Genomic DNA, 20248 nt, shown 5'->3' on the forward strand with positions numbered 1-20248 from the left:
GGTGTCCAAATTAATTCCTCCCAAAATTGTGGTCTAATCTAGTGGAGAGATAGAGCATACTTGTCAAGCCCATGGTATTTTGACAATGTTGGTTATGAAGGTGTAAATCATCATTGATGCTTATCAATCTGGATCCTTTCTTATATAAATATTTCAACCTTAGAATATCTTGTTGAGTCATTATGAATACCTCCCTAGTTAAGAGGGAGTGTTGAAGTTGTAACTAGTGTTGGTCTTCATAATGTAATGTAAAAAAATCATTGATGTATTTATTATATTTATTTTTGGTCAAAGCATGTTCTTCATGCTTATAGAGTCAAAAAGAGTCAAAAAGAATTTATTATGAGTCAAATAAAAATGTACTTGAGTCATGTCCCATTTGGACATTTGTAAGAAAAGAATTTTGAATTTTATGTTGAGTCAATAAGTCCACAAAATGTCAAGTTGACCCTCCTTGGAACAAGTCAACCTGGGCCTCCAAAAGCCACCTATTCAACCCTCCTAGCTAGCTATATATAAAAGGCAGTTCGACTCATTTGAGAGATCATCCAATCACACAACAAGAAGTAAATCTAAACCATACGAAGGCGAACAAGGAGCAGAAGTCAAAGGAGAGAGAAAGTATTTTGTTGACCGAAATTTTTGATGTGGACAGAATTCTGTACAGACTGAATTTTGTGTGCTATTGCTGGCCTGAAATTTCAGGAATTGACCATATTTGGGATAGTTTGACCATCGTTGACTTTGACATTGGAGGTGACTTGGAGTAGGGTTTGACTTGGCATTTTTGGTGGCAGTTTTGGTCTTGGTCTTGGTCTTGGTCTTGGATATCTCATTTCGATCTGATTTCATAAGAGAAGGATTGTTAGATTTTCCCTCTTGTGGGGTTTTTCCCTGGCTTGGAGCCTAATTTTTGTGTCTCGTCTCTTTGCTTTTCTTGAAAAACTGAACATTTGTATAATTACTTGATGAAAAACACTTAAGAAGTAATAAAAAGACATTAAACATTCACAAGTAATTATCAAGACAAAGAAATCAAGCCTAAGCTCACTACAATTGATTTCTCAACAAGCGCTTCAGAGTCCATACCATGCATGTTAAATACATTGCATACATGTGTTGAAAACCCTACGATAAGGCTTATGATGGTATCTATGGTTGTGCCCCCGCATCCAAGAATATCTTGTACCATCATTAATTAGGAAATAACATGATATTGACAGACAGTTAATAAGGGACCTCCAAACTCCTAGGAAAGATACCCTTGAATGCTAGCCACTAGTGTTTACCAAGGAAGGGGTAGTGCACCCAAAGGAGCCATTGGGAGTAATTGCATCAATCAAGAATGACTTTACTAGCTAGAATAACCCCAAGTTTTAGATAATCTGGTGTTGTTACAAGTGTGGGAAGAATCTAAAATTATCAAGTTTTTTGTATGAGTTTAATTTAGCTCAATAGATTATGAAATTACTAGAATAGTTTCTCTAGATTATAGCAGACAAGTTCAATCCTATACAAGCTATGAAGAATATTTAGTTTTGATTCTTGAATGAAGACTCTATAAGGGATTGGAAGAACGACGGTTTTGGTTTTGAAGCCTAAAAGATGCATTCAAAAGTTTATCAAAAGCCTCAAGTTCTGTGGATATTGTACTCATAGTTTTGGCAGATATCCACACTGCTTCAGATTCTAGATCAGGTGAGACCTTGGGCTTCCTTTAGCCCCACCCTCCAACCAGGGTGAGTTGGCCAAACTCTTTTCAGACCCTTGAAGCATTGCCGTTTTAGACAATAGCACATAGGCCACCAATTCAGCAAATGGATTAGCTCCAAGATATCCTAAAATCAGGCTCCCCTTGCACAAAGTACTACTATCTAGTTCAACTTGAGCAATGAATCGTCCTTTCAAAGCTTCTTCCGCACGGCCTTGAATGTGAGGAGAAATGAACCCTCTCACTCCAGTGCTCCTATGAAGACCTTGAAGCCAAGCCCCCTTGACCATAGACACCCTTTAGATGACATCATTCAAAAATGGATGGACCCCTTCACAATGATTGATGACTCTTCTAAGGAGCTTGGTTCTCTGACCCCTCACTTGCCTTGTCATCTAGCTCCAACATGCCCTGACTTCCTCTCTTTTGTATTGCACATAATTTTTAAACATTTTTCAAGTACATTGTACCTATTCTTTTAGCTAGCAACTTAGATCTTTATACGGTTTTGATAGGGTAGTTACAGGAACTGCTTTCACACTCACTCCCACTATGTATCTACATTTGATCTACATGTTTAGTCTGATTTAACAACTTATTGTGGTCATTCATGGGATATTAATAAAATTCTCTTAACTTCCTTTTTTCAGAGCTATGCTGTGCCCAGGGCAGGGTCAAACCATATGTTAGATGAAAGAACAGTCTGCCCAACAGCATGATGCTGTCACCAAAATTGTGCAGAGAACTTGGTCGAGCCTAGGTTAACTTATCTTACCTATTAGACTTATTGTAATATAAATAAACAAAATCTTAATATAAAATATCTTTTTCAAACCATAAAAATACATGAAAGTTAAATCAATGACTGTACAGAGATTAAGATTTTTTTGAGATGTGTGAAATTGGGTATTTTTGTCACTGAACAGTTAATTGTATATATAAGTACTTTCCAATCAACGTATCAGTCATGAGGCCTTAAGGCTCCATTTAAGCACCCCAATTAAATCCTGATAATATGCATTATTTAAATTAACAAATATCCAAAATTTCCAAACAGAGTTAGAACAAAACGGTCTTTTCGCCCTCTCTAGAAATAAAAGGCGGCACGGTTTTTGAGATAATGACAAGACTAAAACATAACCAACAGGATGGCATTCGCACAATGCTGCCCCGAATTTACCAGACCCATTGTAGAAAATCCCACAGTATATACATGAAATCAAAATGAATAAAGGAACGAGGAAGGTGACCTTTTGCTTTTCGATCTTTTTGACAGCTACCCTTTCATCGGTGGCCCTGTAAATGGCGACATAGGTGTAGCCAAATTGTCCATGTCCCAGCAATTTCCCTGTCTCATACCTCTCATCAAAGTCGGTGTCAAATCCAAACACTGTTCTTTTCCCCAGAGGGGCCCTGGAATCTGATGAAGGTTTTTCCTTCTTTGCATTTTCATGCGGAGATTTCTCTTTTATAGGGGGGCCGTCAGAGTCATTAGCCTTGGGCGTACTCTTGGCCGCGCACTGTCCCATGGTGGATGTACTTTTATTATAACTATATTATTAAGATGCTTCGTCTCTGCAGCAGAGAAGATCAATAATTCCTGCCAAATACAGGCTGCTGCAGCACCAGAATGGCAGGGCTCTGCTCTGAAATTATGAATGATGAGAATTTCCAGTGAGAAAATCTTGGAGAACAAACCACTTAGGATCAGGAAAACCACCGTACATGCAAAAGAGAGAATAGAGAGTTTGGATTTAGTCAACCGTAACCCGACATGTTGGGAATGGTTGAAGCAGATTTTGTTGCAGACCCCTTGTTATGCGGAGGATATAGACTTGTTGTAAACGCATTGTTATTGTTGTTATATTCATCAAGATTGCACTCGGAAACGCTAGTGGGGCAGAGTAGGTACTTTGGGGTTCAGCGAAGCCTGTTTGTTGTGAACTACTGCCCTTATGCATTGTAGAATTGCAGATGTCAGCAACCATGTGAGATGGTCCTTGTGCTCCAATTACCAACTAAACTATGAATATTGATATATTATTGTTTTTTTGTTCATAATTAATCCAGGGCCATAGTTCCTGGAAATAAACAAACATATTGGTGGAATGCCACATATCACGCTCCATTTTCTTATGTATTTACGTGGAAGTGGCTTTCGTTTTCGAGGCGGCTTTTGAACTTGCCTCACAAGAATAATGCCTCTATTGATAATAAGGTAAGATTTTTTTAATTGGTAATTGTAGATTCTAACAACCTAATGAAAGGAAAAAGGAAAACTTACATTACAAGTATTAACACTAAAAGTGGACAATTAAGGTGGTAGTTCTGTCATGGCCGTAAAATTCAAATGGAGATTGCTTAGTCAACTCACAAGAAGGTATTTCTGGAGTTCCAAAATTATTGAAGCATCACACGGTATTTCAAAATTTTATTTGAAAATAAAAGCAGGCAACATAGATAGACCACCTTTCGGCTACAGAGATCTATTTTGGGGTGAGGTAAGGCATTTCTATATTGGGAAAACAGCGTTTATCAACGGAGTGCATTAAGGAAATTTGGTTTCGACTTTCACTTTGTACAACGTTGTCTTCGTGGTATAGGATTTTGAGAAGACCAATTCGATAAAATTCTTTATATCCACTGGTGTTCAAAACTCTAGACATGTTACCAGCGTTTTATGCGAGGGATACGTGTTTTTCCTTTTTCGCCTTTTAAGGAGTTGTCGTTTATATATTAAATCCAATTTTTCCGAGATGACTTGTAAATTTTGTATTTTTAGAATATGAGTGCTAATATAGAAATATGTTTCTTTAATATAATTTATTTATATGTAAGGATATATTTCTAATTGAAAAGAGTATAGTAACGAAGTATAAATATGATAGTTATAGACAAATGTATCGTATGTTGTGTGCTAGTATACATATTAATTTATCATGAAAATTGTCTAATAAAAGATAAACAATCTAAGCCGTTAGCATTATAGCTGTTGGAGTCTCTGCACGCTCTATTTAATCAAGCTAAGCCTGCTTGGTTCTTCAACTTGTCCTGACGATGAACCACACTGGTTGGTTCGAAACGCGTCGACAAAAGATTGATTATGTGACTTTGCTGAGAAATTTCTAAACCATGTTATGGATCACAGAAGTCTAAATTCCTTAAAAGATAAACAAATTAATTATTGAAAATTTTAAATAAAAAAAACATAATCTACAAAAAATTAAATATATTGGGTGAGATACTTAATGTAAGTACCACCATAATCTATAACTATACAAAATAAAAGGGAAAGACAATGTATCATACAAAGTAGAAAGGGAATATAATATATATGGTACAAAAATAAATTGAATATAATACATATTATACATAAAGTAGCAAAGAAAATACAATACAAAATATACAAAGAAATTATAATATATATTAATTGTTATATAAACTAAAATGGAAAAATTATAACATACAAACTTAAAAGAATTCATTATATATATTATGCAATTAAAAGAAACATAAAATAAAGTCACGAGGAGTTATAAAGTAGATTATGAATACAACATGAATTAAATAAATACAGTACTTAAGTCCATTACTCTTAAACATCCATTACTCTTAAGTGTGACTGCTTCTACGAAACGAAAGAGCAAGGTGGGAGCTGAAATTCGCTCGACCTATGACCAACAAAGAACCAGGAAAACATTTTATTGATCGGAACCCTGAGACGGTGGAAAGGAAGGCGGTGGAATGATTGGTGTATAAGAAGAGAGAAGATGACAAAGGGAAAGGGCGAGGTTCTTGACCGTTGAGGAAAACAAAGGCAAAGAGGAATACACAAAGAAGAAATAGTCAGAATCTATTGAGAGGAGTTTGATAATTGAGCAATTGTTCTTGGAGTTTTGGGCATGGGGGCCAGAGGTCTTGTCTTCTAGATCTGAGGATCATATAGGTAGACCCCAGATAGGCTTGGCGGAAAAGGGCAAGTTTGGTAATGGGCGCAGGAGCTACAACCAACAAAAACATCTTCAAATGAAAGTCCCAGATAAATACTTGCAATTGTATTGTTAAATTTCACCTAAATTTTTAGGACCTTACATTTTAAGTTTCCAATTAAATTATGTTAACTGTTCAATTTCAGAGCTTACATTTTTAATATAGGTTTTTTATTAGTTTAACTATTTTGAAGTGAGACCCAGCCATGTGTCTTTCATAGGGGATCCTAAAGGGATTCAATAGGATTTTATATAAGATTATAAAACTCCCCTTACTGACTTAATGGGATTTATGTGAACTTTTATGAAAAAGCATTTATTGATCAATTTAATTGTTGAGGTTATACATATTTGTGTGTGACATCATTGTACGTAAGCATGTGGTGCAATGGAAAATAAAAGAGGACTTTCTCATGCTTGTTTGGATTCAAATCCCGCTATGGTTTGTTAATGGAAAAATTAAAAAATGATTTTTTCCAGTGCAGCATTCACCACCATTGTAAGCCCAAGGTCACAAGTCGAAATTCATGTAAAAACCATGTGAGGCCTAGTATTAGGCATCCTAGAGAACCGTGTCCTTGTCATTTAGTATGTATTTAATTGTTTGGTCGGATCATGCCCTATCTCTTTAACTTTCACTTAAAGTCCTCTTTCATCCCTAACTAGATTGGAAGGCTTTAGGTGAACTCTCTTGTGGACTTATGGCTTTATGGGAGCCTAAATTCGTAGAAGCGACCTTGATGCATGGGCCAGCCATACCCGCGTCAAGGTGCAGCGATGTCATTCCACATGGTTAAAGTCTATTGAGTTTGCATGTGACCTTGGCCTTGGTGTAGTATTCCTCATGATAGCTCTCACTACATAACAATGTTTTTTGATATCATTCAAGTTTCCCAAGACAATTCATAGTTTCGAATGCAAAGTGATCTTGGTGGTCAAAGTCAACTTGCTCTCAAAATGTGCAATTTGAAGAGACAAAACCATGCCACATCAAAGTTTTCCAATCAAAGAAGGTAGTGGCTAGTTACAACTTGGTCAAACTTGGACAACAAGTCAAAATAAGTTTCCAGGTGACAAAAGAAAGGCAACATTAGGTTGTTTGTGACATGCATTACGTCAAAAGTGGCCTACTCAAAGAAGGGAACAAAATCCATTTTTCAAATTTTGCAAATCTTCAAGGGAATTAGAGATCATCCACAAGGCATGATGACATCGCAGACAAGTGATGATGTGGCAGTGATAGGCAAGATATGAAGATTCCACGAGATACGCCGCTGAGATTTGGCTCGGTTTTAGCATACCCAAGTGCCAAAATTGTCAGAAAGTCAAGGGCATTGGAGATCCAACTTCCATGTGGCTAATTCAAATTACTAAAGGGAAAATTCAATGAAAAGTCTGTGAAAAATAGTCATTGGTGAAGTCAACTCATCGTTAGAGGGTCGAACTAGCCATTGGAGACCTAGTGGACCAATTATTAAGCGATGAGCCAAAAAAGTAGTTGTTAGAAGATGAACTTCTCCTCCAAGGGATAAAGTCAAATTTTTCAATGGTGACCAAGTCAAATGTTGAGCTACTATTACTTACCATTTTGAATATTTACTATCATGGACCATTAGCAAAGAGAATTTGTGGACCTAATCATGGAATTTTGTCCAAGTTGACCCCCTTGTGGGCAAATTAAAATTATTTTTCTAATATTTTATGAATAAAATTACTGTCTCCAACTTGTGGATGACTAGTAAGCATTTTATTGGGGGAGAATCCCACTAGTCGTTATAATTTTTTCTATTAAGGCTAGCCTCCCCTCATTTGTAATGTTGTTGTTGTCAATTAAAACAAGTGTTATCATAATAAAAGCTCATATTTTGTAAACCCTTGGGTAATTTATTTTGTACATTGGTGGAATGGTTCTTGTTTTTATTTCTCTTAATATATGATTCGTGCATAATTATTCTAATTTATTTTGGAGATTAATAAAACTATTCCAAGAACATTTTTTGTCATTGAGGGGCTACCTAGTCTTATGGAAAGAATTGATTGAGGGGAAGCCCCACTTGAGTTTTATGGTATTGCAAGTAGTTCAAGCATTTGAACCATCTCGTTGAGGGAGCTTTATTTTGTCTTTGAGATTCCATATTCTTCTACATACAAAAATTGAAGGTTGTAGATGCCACTCCAAGGAGAGCTTGCTTCTAAGAAGGTTTAAAAGTGACCAAGAGAGTTTGGAAAGAGTGAAGGAGACTTCCATTTTGGACCAAATGCGCTCCCTTGAAAAAACCATCTATATCTAATTAGAGGGGTATTGACTTCACATTCCAGCAAAAGTGAGACACAAAAGAGCATAGATATATCACAGACACCACTTATTAAAAAATTATTTTAATTTCTACAGTTAGAATAGGATATTAGCTTGTTGGTTTTTCTTGTTTTTATCTTTAACAAGCTAAAACCTTGGAGATAATTGATTTAATTAATAGGTCTTACCAAGATGGGACACAAGTTCATTGCATGCTATTTTTACACTTGTATCTAGCCATTGGAATTGAAGATCTGAAGATTAGACTATTGTACCAAGTTGGATCTACAATGTGCAACAAGTTTTACAACTATCCAAGTAAGTACCTTCACTCTAGAACTTAGCCATTTTCTCTAAATTGTTTAAAAAATATTATTTTCATTATTTAGAGTAATTTCCTTTAATTTCTAACCATAAATAATTGCATATTTTAAATCTGGAAATTTATGGGTGCTTAAACACATAAGTCGTTCACACATAAATTTGAAATTCAATTTCCAAGATTGTGTTTTCAACCAAATTTGAGTAGAGGGAAGCCCCAAAAGTCTCTATATTAACCCTCTAATATTTCCACCCTCTAGACTAACCCTCCAGAAGTATTTAGACATTTGTAGAGTGGGTATAATAGTCGAACCCAGTGTTGCGAAAATCAAGATATTATCGTGATAACAATAAAAATCACGAGTTTTTCAAAATGCTGATATTATTGTCCGATTATTATGCGGTTTTTTCGAGAAAAAAAATAGTGAAAAAATCATGCTAACTTCAAAAAATCACGATAATTTCGAAGTTATCGCCATTCAATGGGAAGTTATCGTGGGGGTGGTGGACAGTGTGTTTTTAAAAGGGAAAACACGATTTTTTTTGTCATTTTGAATAGACAACGACATGGATTGAGAGCTGAGGAGGAGAGGAACCTTGGAAGGCGTCTACTAGGGCAGAGGAGAAGGAAGCTTGGAAATTTTAGCATCCCAAGCAAGAGAACTTCGTCTTTGAATCAAATTTCTCCGGCAAACCGTGGTTTCCAGGTTTGGGCACAAAATTTGGCCATTTTGTTTTGGTTTTTTTCTTGTTTTTGTTTGGGTTTCTATAACCCATTGTTTATCAAAGATTTTTGAGTCGATTTGATGGTTTTTTTTTTCATTTTTGTTGCATAGAGTGGAGAGAGTTCATTTTGGATTGAGTTGAGGTTTTTTGTTTGTTAAATTGTCAAAAATTCAATGTGTTGTGTCCATTGTCATGTATGTAATTTTTTTAAAATTTTTGTAACTTGCAATTCTTATTGTGCCATAGGTTCAACTTCAAAGTTCAAACTTCATCTTACATTAAAACTCAAGAGTTCAACCAAGTTACAAACATGCCAAGGAAATTGGACCCTCTGTGGGAATTTGGTGAACTTGATGGAGGGTTTGATAGATTGAACTTGTCTTGCAAGTTGTGTGGACAACATATGTTTGGGGGGGTTATAAATTGAAGTATCACCTTGCACAAATCCCTAGACATGATGTAGGGCCTTGCGAAAATACAAATGCGGAAATCATCCGAAGAGCCATGAGAATCGAGATCATTAGAAGAATTAAAGCAAGAGAGAGTGGCCAAAGTAGAAGTGAAGAAGCAACTAGCAGGGAGGGTGTTAGGCTCAGGTGAATATGGAAGTGGCACTGGTTCTACTTCAGCATCAATGTCTACAACCAATCCTATAGTTGCCTCATCATTTTTTGTTCCTAGAACCACAGTTGGTTCACAACAATCTATCACTTCAATGCTTAAAAAAAAGGAGAAAGAACAAGCTGACAAGTTGTTGGGAAAGTTTCTCCTTTGGAGTGATATTCCTTTCAGCATTGCAAGGAATAATCCATTTTTCCAACATGTTGTTGATGCTATTGCAACTGTTGGCCCAGGGTATAAAATCTCTTCTTATGATGACTTTAGAGGCCACATTCTTCAAGATGAAAAGGTTGACTGCACCAAAATATTGGAGAAGTTTAGGGCATCAAGGGCACAAACATGATGCATTGTGATGTCAGATGGTTGGACCAACCAAAAGGGGAGAACCTTTATAAACTTCTTGGTTAGTTGTCCCAATGGGACAATGTTTATGAAATTTGTTGATACATATTCACATATCAAAGATGCAAAAACTTTATGTGATTTGTTGAATGTGTTTATTTTGGAGGTGGGTGCAGAACATGTTGTCCAAGTCATAATGGACAATGCTGCAAAATATGTTGCCGCTAGCAGGATGCTTATGGAGAGGCATTCTACTTTATTTTGGACGCCTTGTGCTGCACATTGTATTGATTTGATGTTGGAGGACATAGGAAAATTTTCTTTTGTCAAAAATATTGTTGACTCATCAAAAAGCATTACAAAATTTATATATAATCATACATTTGTGCTTAGCTTGATGAGAAAATTCACCAACAACAAGGAGTTGGTGTGCCCCGCCATTACACGGTTTGCCACCAATTTCATATCTCTTTAATCCCTCTTGAATTCTATGTGGAATGTGAAGAGAATGTTTCTTTTAGATCAGTGTCGTGGTTTGACAATGAGCCACAAACCAGAGGAAGAGGCTGTATGCAGATTAGTTTCGTACTAGGAAGACTTCTGAGCAGGAGTGCAAGAGGTGTACATCGTTACTAAACCTTTGGTAAAGGTTCTTCGATTAGTTGATGGTGAGAAATCCACAATGGGCTATTTGTATGAGGCCATGGACAGGGCCAAAGAATCCATTCGGGCCTACTATGATGATAAGGGAGATGAGGGGTTTCAGAAACAACTCCTATGGGAAGTGATTGATGAATGATGGAACAACACACTCCATCATCCCATTCATGTTGTAGGGATCTACCTGAACTCCACATTTTCTTACCCATGTGGGTTCGTATTTGATGCTGAAATCATGGATGGATTCTTAACTTGTATTCAGAGGATGGTGCGATCTCCAGCAAAACGTGCAGAAATCTCCAAAGAAATCGAGATATACAGGATGGCAGGTGGCACATTTGGCTTTGAGATGGCTGTAACTGATAGGACAACTAAAATGCCAGGTATTTTTTAGTTTGTTTCAAATTTCATTGTCTCTTCAAATTCATAACCTCATACTTTGCTTCAACTTTCAAATTTCATTTTTTTCTTATGTTTATTTTATTTGTAATTTTGTTGTAGATGCATGGTGGAGAATCTATGGTGCCAGAGTACTCCATCTGCAAAAGCTTGCCATTCAAATCCTCAGCCAAACATGTAGCTCCTCATGATGCGAGCGCAACTGGAGTGTATTTGAAAAAATACACAACAAGAAGCGCAACAAGGTAAACTTAAAACTTAAAATATTGCAAATTTCCAATTAATTTTTTGAATTCATTAAACAATATTTTTTTATAATTATTATTTTATGATCTTTGTACAGGTTGGAGTCCCAGCAACTTAATGACATGGTCTACGTCTATTACAATTTTCGATTATGGGTGAGGCAATTTGAGATAATACCTGATATGGAGGCCATCTCATTGGATGGAATTGACACCACTGCTGCATGGAGGGTTGAGGCCGAGAGGCCTCTCATGGAGTCTATTGATGATTGGTTAGAGCAAGATGTAGTGGAAGGCGTAGAGGGGGAGGAGGAGGAGCAAGAGGAGGAGGAGGTGACACTACCTACCCAGGCTAGCCCTGCCACCAGTAGAGGACGTGGTCTACTTCCTCTAGCTCCTACTTCTTCAGGTTCTAGAGCACAGCAGAGTCCACTACCAACTCCACCAACATATACATCTAGAGGGAAAGGGAATGCTATTGCATTTTCTCGTAAGAGGGGCAGAGGAAATCAGTTGTATTAGACTCTAATTATTTGGTTCATTTCATTGTATATGACATTATGACTCATGATATGAGATACATTATCATATTTTTTGTTGATATTTTGAGGCTGAGTTGGGACTCAAGAATCAGGACTTACTATTCGGGACATGATTCACCGTTATGTGTGATGTAGCACTAGAAATGATATTACACATCTTATATATTAATTCTTTTATCATATTTATGTGTCAACGTATTTATTTTATGTTGTAGCTGCTTTAGATATTAAAAAATTTGAAAAAAAATGAATATTTTTGTATTTTACGATTTTTTCCCGATTTTTTCCCTCGCCGATATTATCCCGATAACGATTTTCGCAACATTGGTCGAACCATATTATTGTTTCTGTGCTTTTTGCAGACTTTACAGTGTATCACATAAAACAACAATATGTTTTAAGCCATATATCCTTAACCGATCACCCAAATTGAAAGTTAACATCATTTTTGGTTAGGATTTTCAATATAGACCAAAATCCATATGATTTTGCTTAGTGAATTTTGGCTACTAATATTTGTTGTTTCAATTTCTGCTACTACAAAGACATTTTTACAGCTAGGCAACAATTATAGATTAAAGACTTCCACCTCAATTGCCTCCATATAAGGTATTGGTCTTGTATCAGAATTGTTGAAGGTAATTTAAGGACTCCTCTCTTGGTTGTTGGGTCTTGGGCTGAGTTAACAATGAGTCTCTGCCCAATGTATGCCCATCTAACAAGGACCTTAGCAACACTACTAATTTAACTAGTAACAAGGCTCATTTTTTACCACAAAACTCCCCGAATGAGGTTGCCCCCATAAAGTGGTTTATTATCAAATCATTCATTTGTTCTATGCATAGCATTACTCAAACGATAGATAATTATTATTCATCGGGTTATTTGGTATCAAAGAAAACAGTGTTTGGTTTGGCTCCTTCAAATGAGACACCTAAATATTTTTTCTCTAACTTTCTTTTAGGGCTTTTCAAAGAGCAATTGTCAATGTGCAAATAGAACATAGTGAAGTACGTTGGGGTAAAATTTTAGATTCTGGTTCATTATACATTTTGAGATATAGATAGTGGAAGTTAGGGCTTTTGACTAGTCCTTAAACTAGTTTCAGACTTGTGTTTTTGGTAAAGCTATTATATATAAAGCCTGAGTGTTACTAGTGGTATTGTATCACATACAAACTGGAGTGTTTCAAGAAAAAATTGCATAATTAGATATGCAAACTTGGATGCATGGCATGATGTCGAAGTTCACTCTTGAATGGTGCCAAAAATGACAAGTTTTAGGAAAGTTATCATAACCTTTTCTTTCCATATCAGAATTTAGTGAGGCTTATGGCAATGAAAAAAAGACACATCACGCTATTATAGACCAAATATCAAACTCAAGTGTAGAAATCAAGAGATATAACAACTACAAAGTCGACCTATAGGACAACCCCCTAAATAAAGGCTCAAAAAGTTATGTTAACTTGGAACCTTAATAACGTTCAATTGGAAGATCTATTTGAGATGATTTAAAACATGGGATGAAAAGAATATAGAGGAGAATTCTAGGTAACTATTATTTTTGGCTCATATGGTAAGAGATGGTGGAAAAAAATCTACATGGTGTAAATCTCTAAAGAGCTCATCCATGACTCATGAAGAAAGTGAAGACTTAGGTAAATTAATCTCCAATTTACACAGTCAACTTAGAGGCATTGATAATATAATGTTGTAAAAGGCTGATTCTATCCTTTTCAAGAAGACAACAAAATAGATATCGGAAAATTGAAGGATATTATCAGTGAACATTGAACAGTTATACAAACCCATAGAAGCCATGTTCATGCATGTCCTAGATGAGATGCTTTCTAAAAGTGATAAAGTAAACAAAGGAGCTCATGAGAATATAGATAAAAAAAACTCAAGCTGAACCACCTCTCACCAATAAGCATATTCCAGGAGGTTTTAACTCTACTATTGGAGCTAATCATGGAAAGGTTCTTAAGGGTATTCACTTTCCCAGGGTCGAATTAAGAATGTTTGATGATGGAGAGAGGAGGTACAAATGCAGCTCATGGCAAAAGCATCCTTAATCAAAGCATCATTATTGATTAAGGATGTCATACTGTTAGACTCTCATACTTATTCTGATTTATAGCTGCTTTAGTTGCAATAAGGAAGAGGATGTACATATACCTCTATATACTCTTCCACTTTTCCTCTTGATGCTGATGTAAATACTATACGTAGATTTTACAAAAAGAAGAACAGCATGCAAATCTGTAATTAAAGAATGCAGATCAGTGGACAGATTCTCAAAAACTGTGAACAAATGTGACAAAATTTGTGCATAAACTACTCAAGATTGGTCTCATTTGAATGAGTGCATTGCCCTGGGGCGGAATAAAAAGGAGACGGAAAAGAAAAAACCAGTAAGGCATTTTAAATTGAATATTGTTGATATATGAATCTTAAATCTGAAACTTTCAGCTAAAAAGAACAATCAAATAAAGGAATTATCCACAATTAAACCACTCAAATTGACCCAAGAAGATGTCTTCAGTTAATTAGAGCTGTTACAAACAAATCTGAAGTTTGAACCAATCTCAGATCAAAATCTTGTCCACATGAACCTGAGAGTACAGAAGATATTTATCACAGCTTAAAACCTTTAGTAACCTACAAGAATGACTTGACCATAGCCAATAGACTCAGAAATAAGATGAAGAAAAAGGATACAAAGAAGAAAAATTTGCTGAATAACGAAGGCCTGCTCCAAGTCTGTGCCCTCCATCTTTTGATAATAACCCTAGAGGGTCAGTGTTATGACATACTGATATTACGCACATATACAAACACCAAAGTAGAAGTAAACTCTTCTTGAAAATCAGTTCTCATCCTTGTGTAAGTCAACACATGACAGATCCCTAACAGCTGGTAATAGCTCCTTGAAATCAGCACCTTAACTTCATGCGAATCATCCTATCCACAGTGCCTCATCATGCTGAGGATAAACCACAAGAAAATTCCCAACATGCTGATCTTACCCACAAAAAAGAGCACCCCTTTTCATGCTAAACATATATTAATAGATGAGCATTGAGAACAAAGGGAGTCTAGATTGGTCCCATCAGCAGTGCCTAAACTCCATCCTATATCGCCATGCAAATCAAGAATCTTCATTTTGGGAGAATGCAAATAGTATCCTCCCAAGCAAAATGGCTGATCCTTTCCTCGTTAAAACATACCATATTTACCTCAAAAGAAGTGCCTTATCTATGCTCATATGCAGTGCTCATCTTGACAAAAAATAGCAGTGTAAAGAAGTGAATAAAGCCCAGAAAGAGGGCATCCTATCTGCCCAAGAATGGGAAAGATTCCGAGCAGATTTTAGAAAAGGTGAGGTACCAAAATAGGGCTGCTAATTTAATTCCATGAGTAGCAAAGTTCAACTGCTGATTTACTTAAATGAAGTATCCGGGGCTGTCCTAAAATTACCTCTCAATGCACCGCAGGATATAAAGCGACTTCCTTGGAATATGTGCCACGAATAACCTCAAAATTAGTGCCAAAGCCTCAGTACATGTTTACACATCACTCACTGACCCAGTGTTACTTGGGAGCGGGAGCGAAAGTGGGGAGCGGGAGCGAAAACGGGTGCGGGAGAGACATTTTCAAAAGCTCCCGGTTTGGGAGCGAATCCCGGAGTGTTTTTTATATAATATATATTTTTTATATTTTTATATTTTGATACATATATGTCAACAAAAACATGTAGAATTATGAATTAGATATAAAAAACATAAAAAAAAACATAGATTGACCCATATAACAACAATCATCTAGAAGTTATAATCTTCATCAACCACGTCCACAAGTTAGTAACATACAACATATTGAGTCTCGTGATTCATCAATTTTACAGTTTCAAGCTTTCAAAATTCAGTATATAACATTTATCATCATTGATCACCAAAGTTGTACTTGTAAGCTAAGTGTAACCATTACAACAAATAATATCTAACATGAAATGAAATGAAACAACTTTCAACTTTCATGGAGCATCATATTCATAATTCATTACTAATGAGTTATAATTGCCAACTTCAAACTTAAATTGTCATATATTGTTTAAAAAAATATCATAATAAATATGAAAGAGTCAATAGTTATAAAAACTACTAGAAACTAGAAAAGGCAAGTAATCTATTCGCTATTGCTTATGCTTGGGCCTCTTGCCACCATGAGAAATGTCTAGATTTTTAGTCTTGTTGGAAAATCAAGATCTTTGTCATTAATATCACCCTCTAAGCATTAATATCCAGAGGTATCTTTGTTATTACCTCTGTATTTGTATAGGGATCTTTGTCATTAATATCACCCTCTAAGCATTAACATAAGATAGAAAATTCATAGCATGTCAAGTCAAGATTTTGTTTGAGTGATGCGTACATTTTTAGGAGGGTCATGATAGAGGAGTTCGACAACCAATGTCACTAACATCAAGGTACATAGAGGGATTGGTGCTCTTGATTAAATATGAGTTCCATACCCTAATACATGACAAAATTCAATGGAAACATAGCAATCCTGAAATCCTGAAAAAACTGATAAGTTTGCTGGATTTTGAATGAAATCTAAAATTCTACTTTCTCCATATGAAATCCAATGAGGTCGGAACCACTCTCAAGCATCCTGAGTCATTTCATGGTAATGTTAAAAATTTAAGTAAAAGGATGAAAATGAAGATCTCCTTAATCTTCATTTTCATCTTTTTACTTTAAGAATTTAACATTACCATGAATCACATATCAATACTAGAGCCATAGGCTTGATCATTAAGTTGCCCCACTCAAAACCTATTTGTTTTTTTGAAAAAAAATTGCATTTGGAACATTGTTGCAAAAAAAGGCTAAACGGTCCCAAAAAGACAAGGAGCGTTTTTTTTAGGGAGCACGCTCCCAACCCGCCCCCAAGTCACTCGCGCCCGAAACACAGATTGGGAGTGGGATTGGGGGGCGCTCCCTGCAACACTGCACTGACCAATCAACCTTGCCCAAAAATAGAGGCTGAGAAAACTAGTACTGCATAAAAGGATAATATAGACATTAGTAAAAATAGTAAGTTTTTAGAATGTCCATACTGCAGATCAAACAATAGCCTGACTTTCCAAAAATAGAAACACCTACAAATGGACTTTCTAAAAAAAGATAGTCTAAAATAGATATATGACAGAAATAGCCATGCATGTCTATGGAAGCCCTTCACAGCACACACGTTGAAAACACTGGATTCACGCACCAGAAACCTTGCAGGAAGGCTCATAAATGGAAGCGCTTCAGACCATGCATGTTAAAAACATTGCATGCTAAAAACATTGCATGGATGTGTTGAAAACCCTACGAGAAGGCTCATGATGGTATCTATGGTTGTGTCCCTGCATCCAAGAACATCTCGTACAATCACTAACCAAGTGAACTGTGATAGCATGATATTGACAGACGGAGAATAAGGGACCTCCAAACTCCTATGAAAGAAACCCTTGAATGCAAGCCACTAGTAGTGCCCCCAAAGGAGTCATTTGTAGTGATTGCATCAATCAAGAATGACTTTACTAGCTAGAATAACCCGAAGTTTTAGAAGATCTGGTGTTGTTACAAGTGTGGGAATAATCTGAAATTATCATGTTTTTTGAATGAGTTAAATATAGCTCAATAGATTATAAAATTACTAGAATAGTTACTCTAGATTATAGCAGACAAGTTCAATCCTATACCAGTTATGAAGAATATTAGAAGTCTTCCTTTTTTAATGAACGCTCCATAACGGGTTGGAAGAACACTAGTTTTGGTTTTGAAGCCTAAAAGAGGCAATCAAAAGTTTATCAAAAGCATAGAGTTTTGTGGATATTGTACTCATAGTTTTGGCAGATATCCACACTGCTTCAGATTCTAGATCAGGTGAGACCTTGGGGTTCCTCTAGCCCCACTCTCCACCCAGGAAGAGTTGGCCAAAATCTTCAAGAGTCTTGAAGCATTGTCGTTTTAGGCACTAGCACATAGACTACAAATTCAGCAAACGAATTAGTTCAAAGATATTCTACAGTCGGGCTCCCGTCGCACAAAGTACTACTCTCTAGTTCAACTTGAGCAATGAGTTGTATATTTGTAGTTTCTTCCCCACGGCCTTTTATGTGAGGAGAGATGAAGCCTCTCACTTCAGTGCTCCTATGAAGACCTTGAAGCCAAGCCCCCTTGACCGTAGACATCCTTTAGATGACATCATTCAAAAATGGATGGACCCGTTCAAAGTGATTGATGACTCTTCTAAGGAGTTTGGTTCTCTGTCCCCTCACTTGGCTTTGGCATCTAGCTCCAATATGCCCTTGACTTCCTCTCTTTTGAATTTCACATTACTTTTAAACATTTTTCACGTACATTGTATCTATTCCTTTAGCTAGCTACTTTGATTTTTATATGGTTTTGATAGTAGAATTGCTTTCACCCTCACTCCCACTACGTATCTATATTTGATGTACATTTTAGTCTAATTGAACTCTACTTATTGTGGCCACTCATGGATATTAATAAAATTATTTTAACATTTTTTTTTCAGAGTTATGTTGATCCTAGGCCAGGGTCAGCTCACATGTTGAATGAAAGAATAGTTTGCCCACAGCAAGATGTTGTCACTAATTGTGCTGAAATCTTGGTTCAGCCTATCTTAACTTATCTTACCTATTGGAAATACTGTAATATAAAAGTTTTTTTTTCATAATATAAAACCTTTTTTTCAAACCAAAAAAAAAATTCTTTCAAACCATAAGAAATAAAAGAGTAAGTTAATTCAATGACTGTATAGAGATTAAGATTTTTTCGAGATATGTAGGTTCGGGTATTTTGTTACTGAATAGTGAATTGCACATATAAGTACTTTCGAATCAACGTATCAGTCAAGAGGCCTTAAAACTCCGTTAAATCCCAATTAAATCCTGATACTATGTATTGTGTAAATTAACAAACATCCAAAAATTCGAATGGAGTTAGAACAAAACGGCCTTTTCGCCTTCTCTAAAAATAAAAGGCGGCACGGTTTTTGAGATAATGACAAGACTGAATTAACAACAGGATGGCATTCGCACAATGCTTCCCCGAATTTCTTATACACACTGTAGAAAATCTCACAGTATATACATGAAATTGAAATCAATAAAGGAATGAAGAAGGTGACCTTTTGCTTTTCGATTTTTTTGACAGCGACACTTTCATCGGTGGCCCTGTGAACGGCGACATAGGTGTAGCCAAATTGTCCATGTCCCAGCAATTTCCCTGTCTCGTACCTCTCATCAAAGTCGGTGTCAAATCCAAACACTGTTGCTTCCCCAGAGGGGCGCTGGAATCTGATGAAGGTTTTTCTTTCTTTGCATTTTCATGGGGAGATTTCTCTCCTTTAGGGGGGCCGTCAGAGTCATTAGCCTTCCGCGTGCTCTTAACCACGCACTGTCCCATGATGGATGTTCCTTTATTACAACTATATTCTTAAACTGCTTCCTCTCTGCAGCAGAAAAGATCGATAATCCCTGCCAAATATAGGCTGCTGCAGCACCAGAATGGCAGGGCTCTGCTCTGAAATTATGAATGATGAGAATTTCAAGTGAGAATATCTGGGAGAACAAACCACTTAGGATCGGGAAAACCACCGTACACTCAAACGACAAAATAGAGAATGTGTATTTAGTCAACCGAAACCGAAGCAGATTTTGCTGCAAACCCCCCGAAATTGTGGAGGATTAAGACTTGTTTAAACCCATTGTTATTGTTGTTGTGTCCATCATGATTGCACTTGCAAAGGTACCTTTGTCAGATTAGGTACTTTGGGGATCAGCGAAGTCTGTTTGTTGTGAACTACCTACTACCGACGCCATGCATTGTAGAATTGCATATGTTTGCAGATGTCAGCAGCCATGTGATGTGGTCCTTGTGCTCCAATTACCAACTAGCCCTATAAATATTCAAATATGATTGGCCTTTTTTTGTTCATACTTAATCCAGAGCCATAATTCCTGGAATAAACAAACATAATGGTGGGATGCCACATTTGACGCTCCATTTTGGAGAGAAGGTAGATGTAAGGCATTTTTATATTGGGAAAGCAGCGTCTATCCACCGCGTGTCTCGAGGGAATTTGGTTGCAACTTTCACTTCGTACAACGTTGTCTTCGAGGCGTAGGATTTTGAGCAGACCAATTCGATAAAATTCTTTATCTCGACTGGTGTTCAAGACTCTAGACATGTAACCAGCGTTTTATACGAGGGATATGTGTTTTTTTCATTGTTCGTTTTTAACGTGTTGTTGTTTATATACAAAATTCAATTTCTCTAAGATGAGGTGTAAATTTTGTATTCTTAGAAC

The 20248-nt window shown here is 36.4% G+C and overlaps 1 protein-coding gene across 4 annotated transcripts in view; it reads right to left on the reverse strand.

Annotated features, from left to right (window-relative positions):
• LOC149205553 (calcium-dependent protein kinase 28-like) overlaps positions 1 to 20248 on the reverse strand; it is a 325482-nt gene that overhangs the window by 285650 nt on the left and 19584 nt on the right. Inside the window, exon 1 of one of the 4 annotated variants that reach the window (XM_089395110.1) lies at positions 2962 to 3775. The exons of 2 other annotated variants lie outside the window; for them this stretch is intronic. In XM_089395110.1, the coding sequence (XP_089251236.1) occupies positions 2962 to 3240 (279 nt within the window). In that variant the 5' untranslated portion in view covers positions 3241 to 3775. Of the gene's footprint in view, positions 1 to 2961; positions 3776 to 20248 lie in introns of those variants that run through there. One more of the 4 variants, XM_089395107.1, reaches the window with a different exon arrangement.

The sequence above is a fragment of the Pinus tabuliformis genome, chromosome 1_2 (assembly GCF_031772625.1).
Source record: "Pinus tabuliformis cultivar Carrire ecotype Pingquan chromosome 1_2, CPIR1, whole genome shotgun sequence".
In the NCBI taxonomy this organism is placed as follows: domain Eukaryota; kingdom Viridiplantae; phylum Streptophyta; class Pinopsida; order Pinales; family Pinaceae; genus Pinus; species Pinus tabuliformis.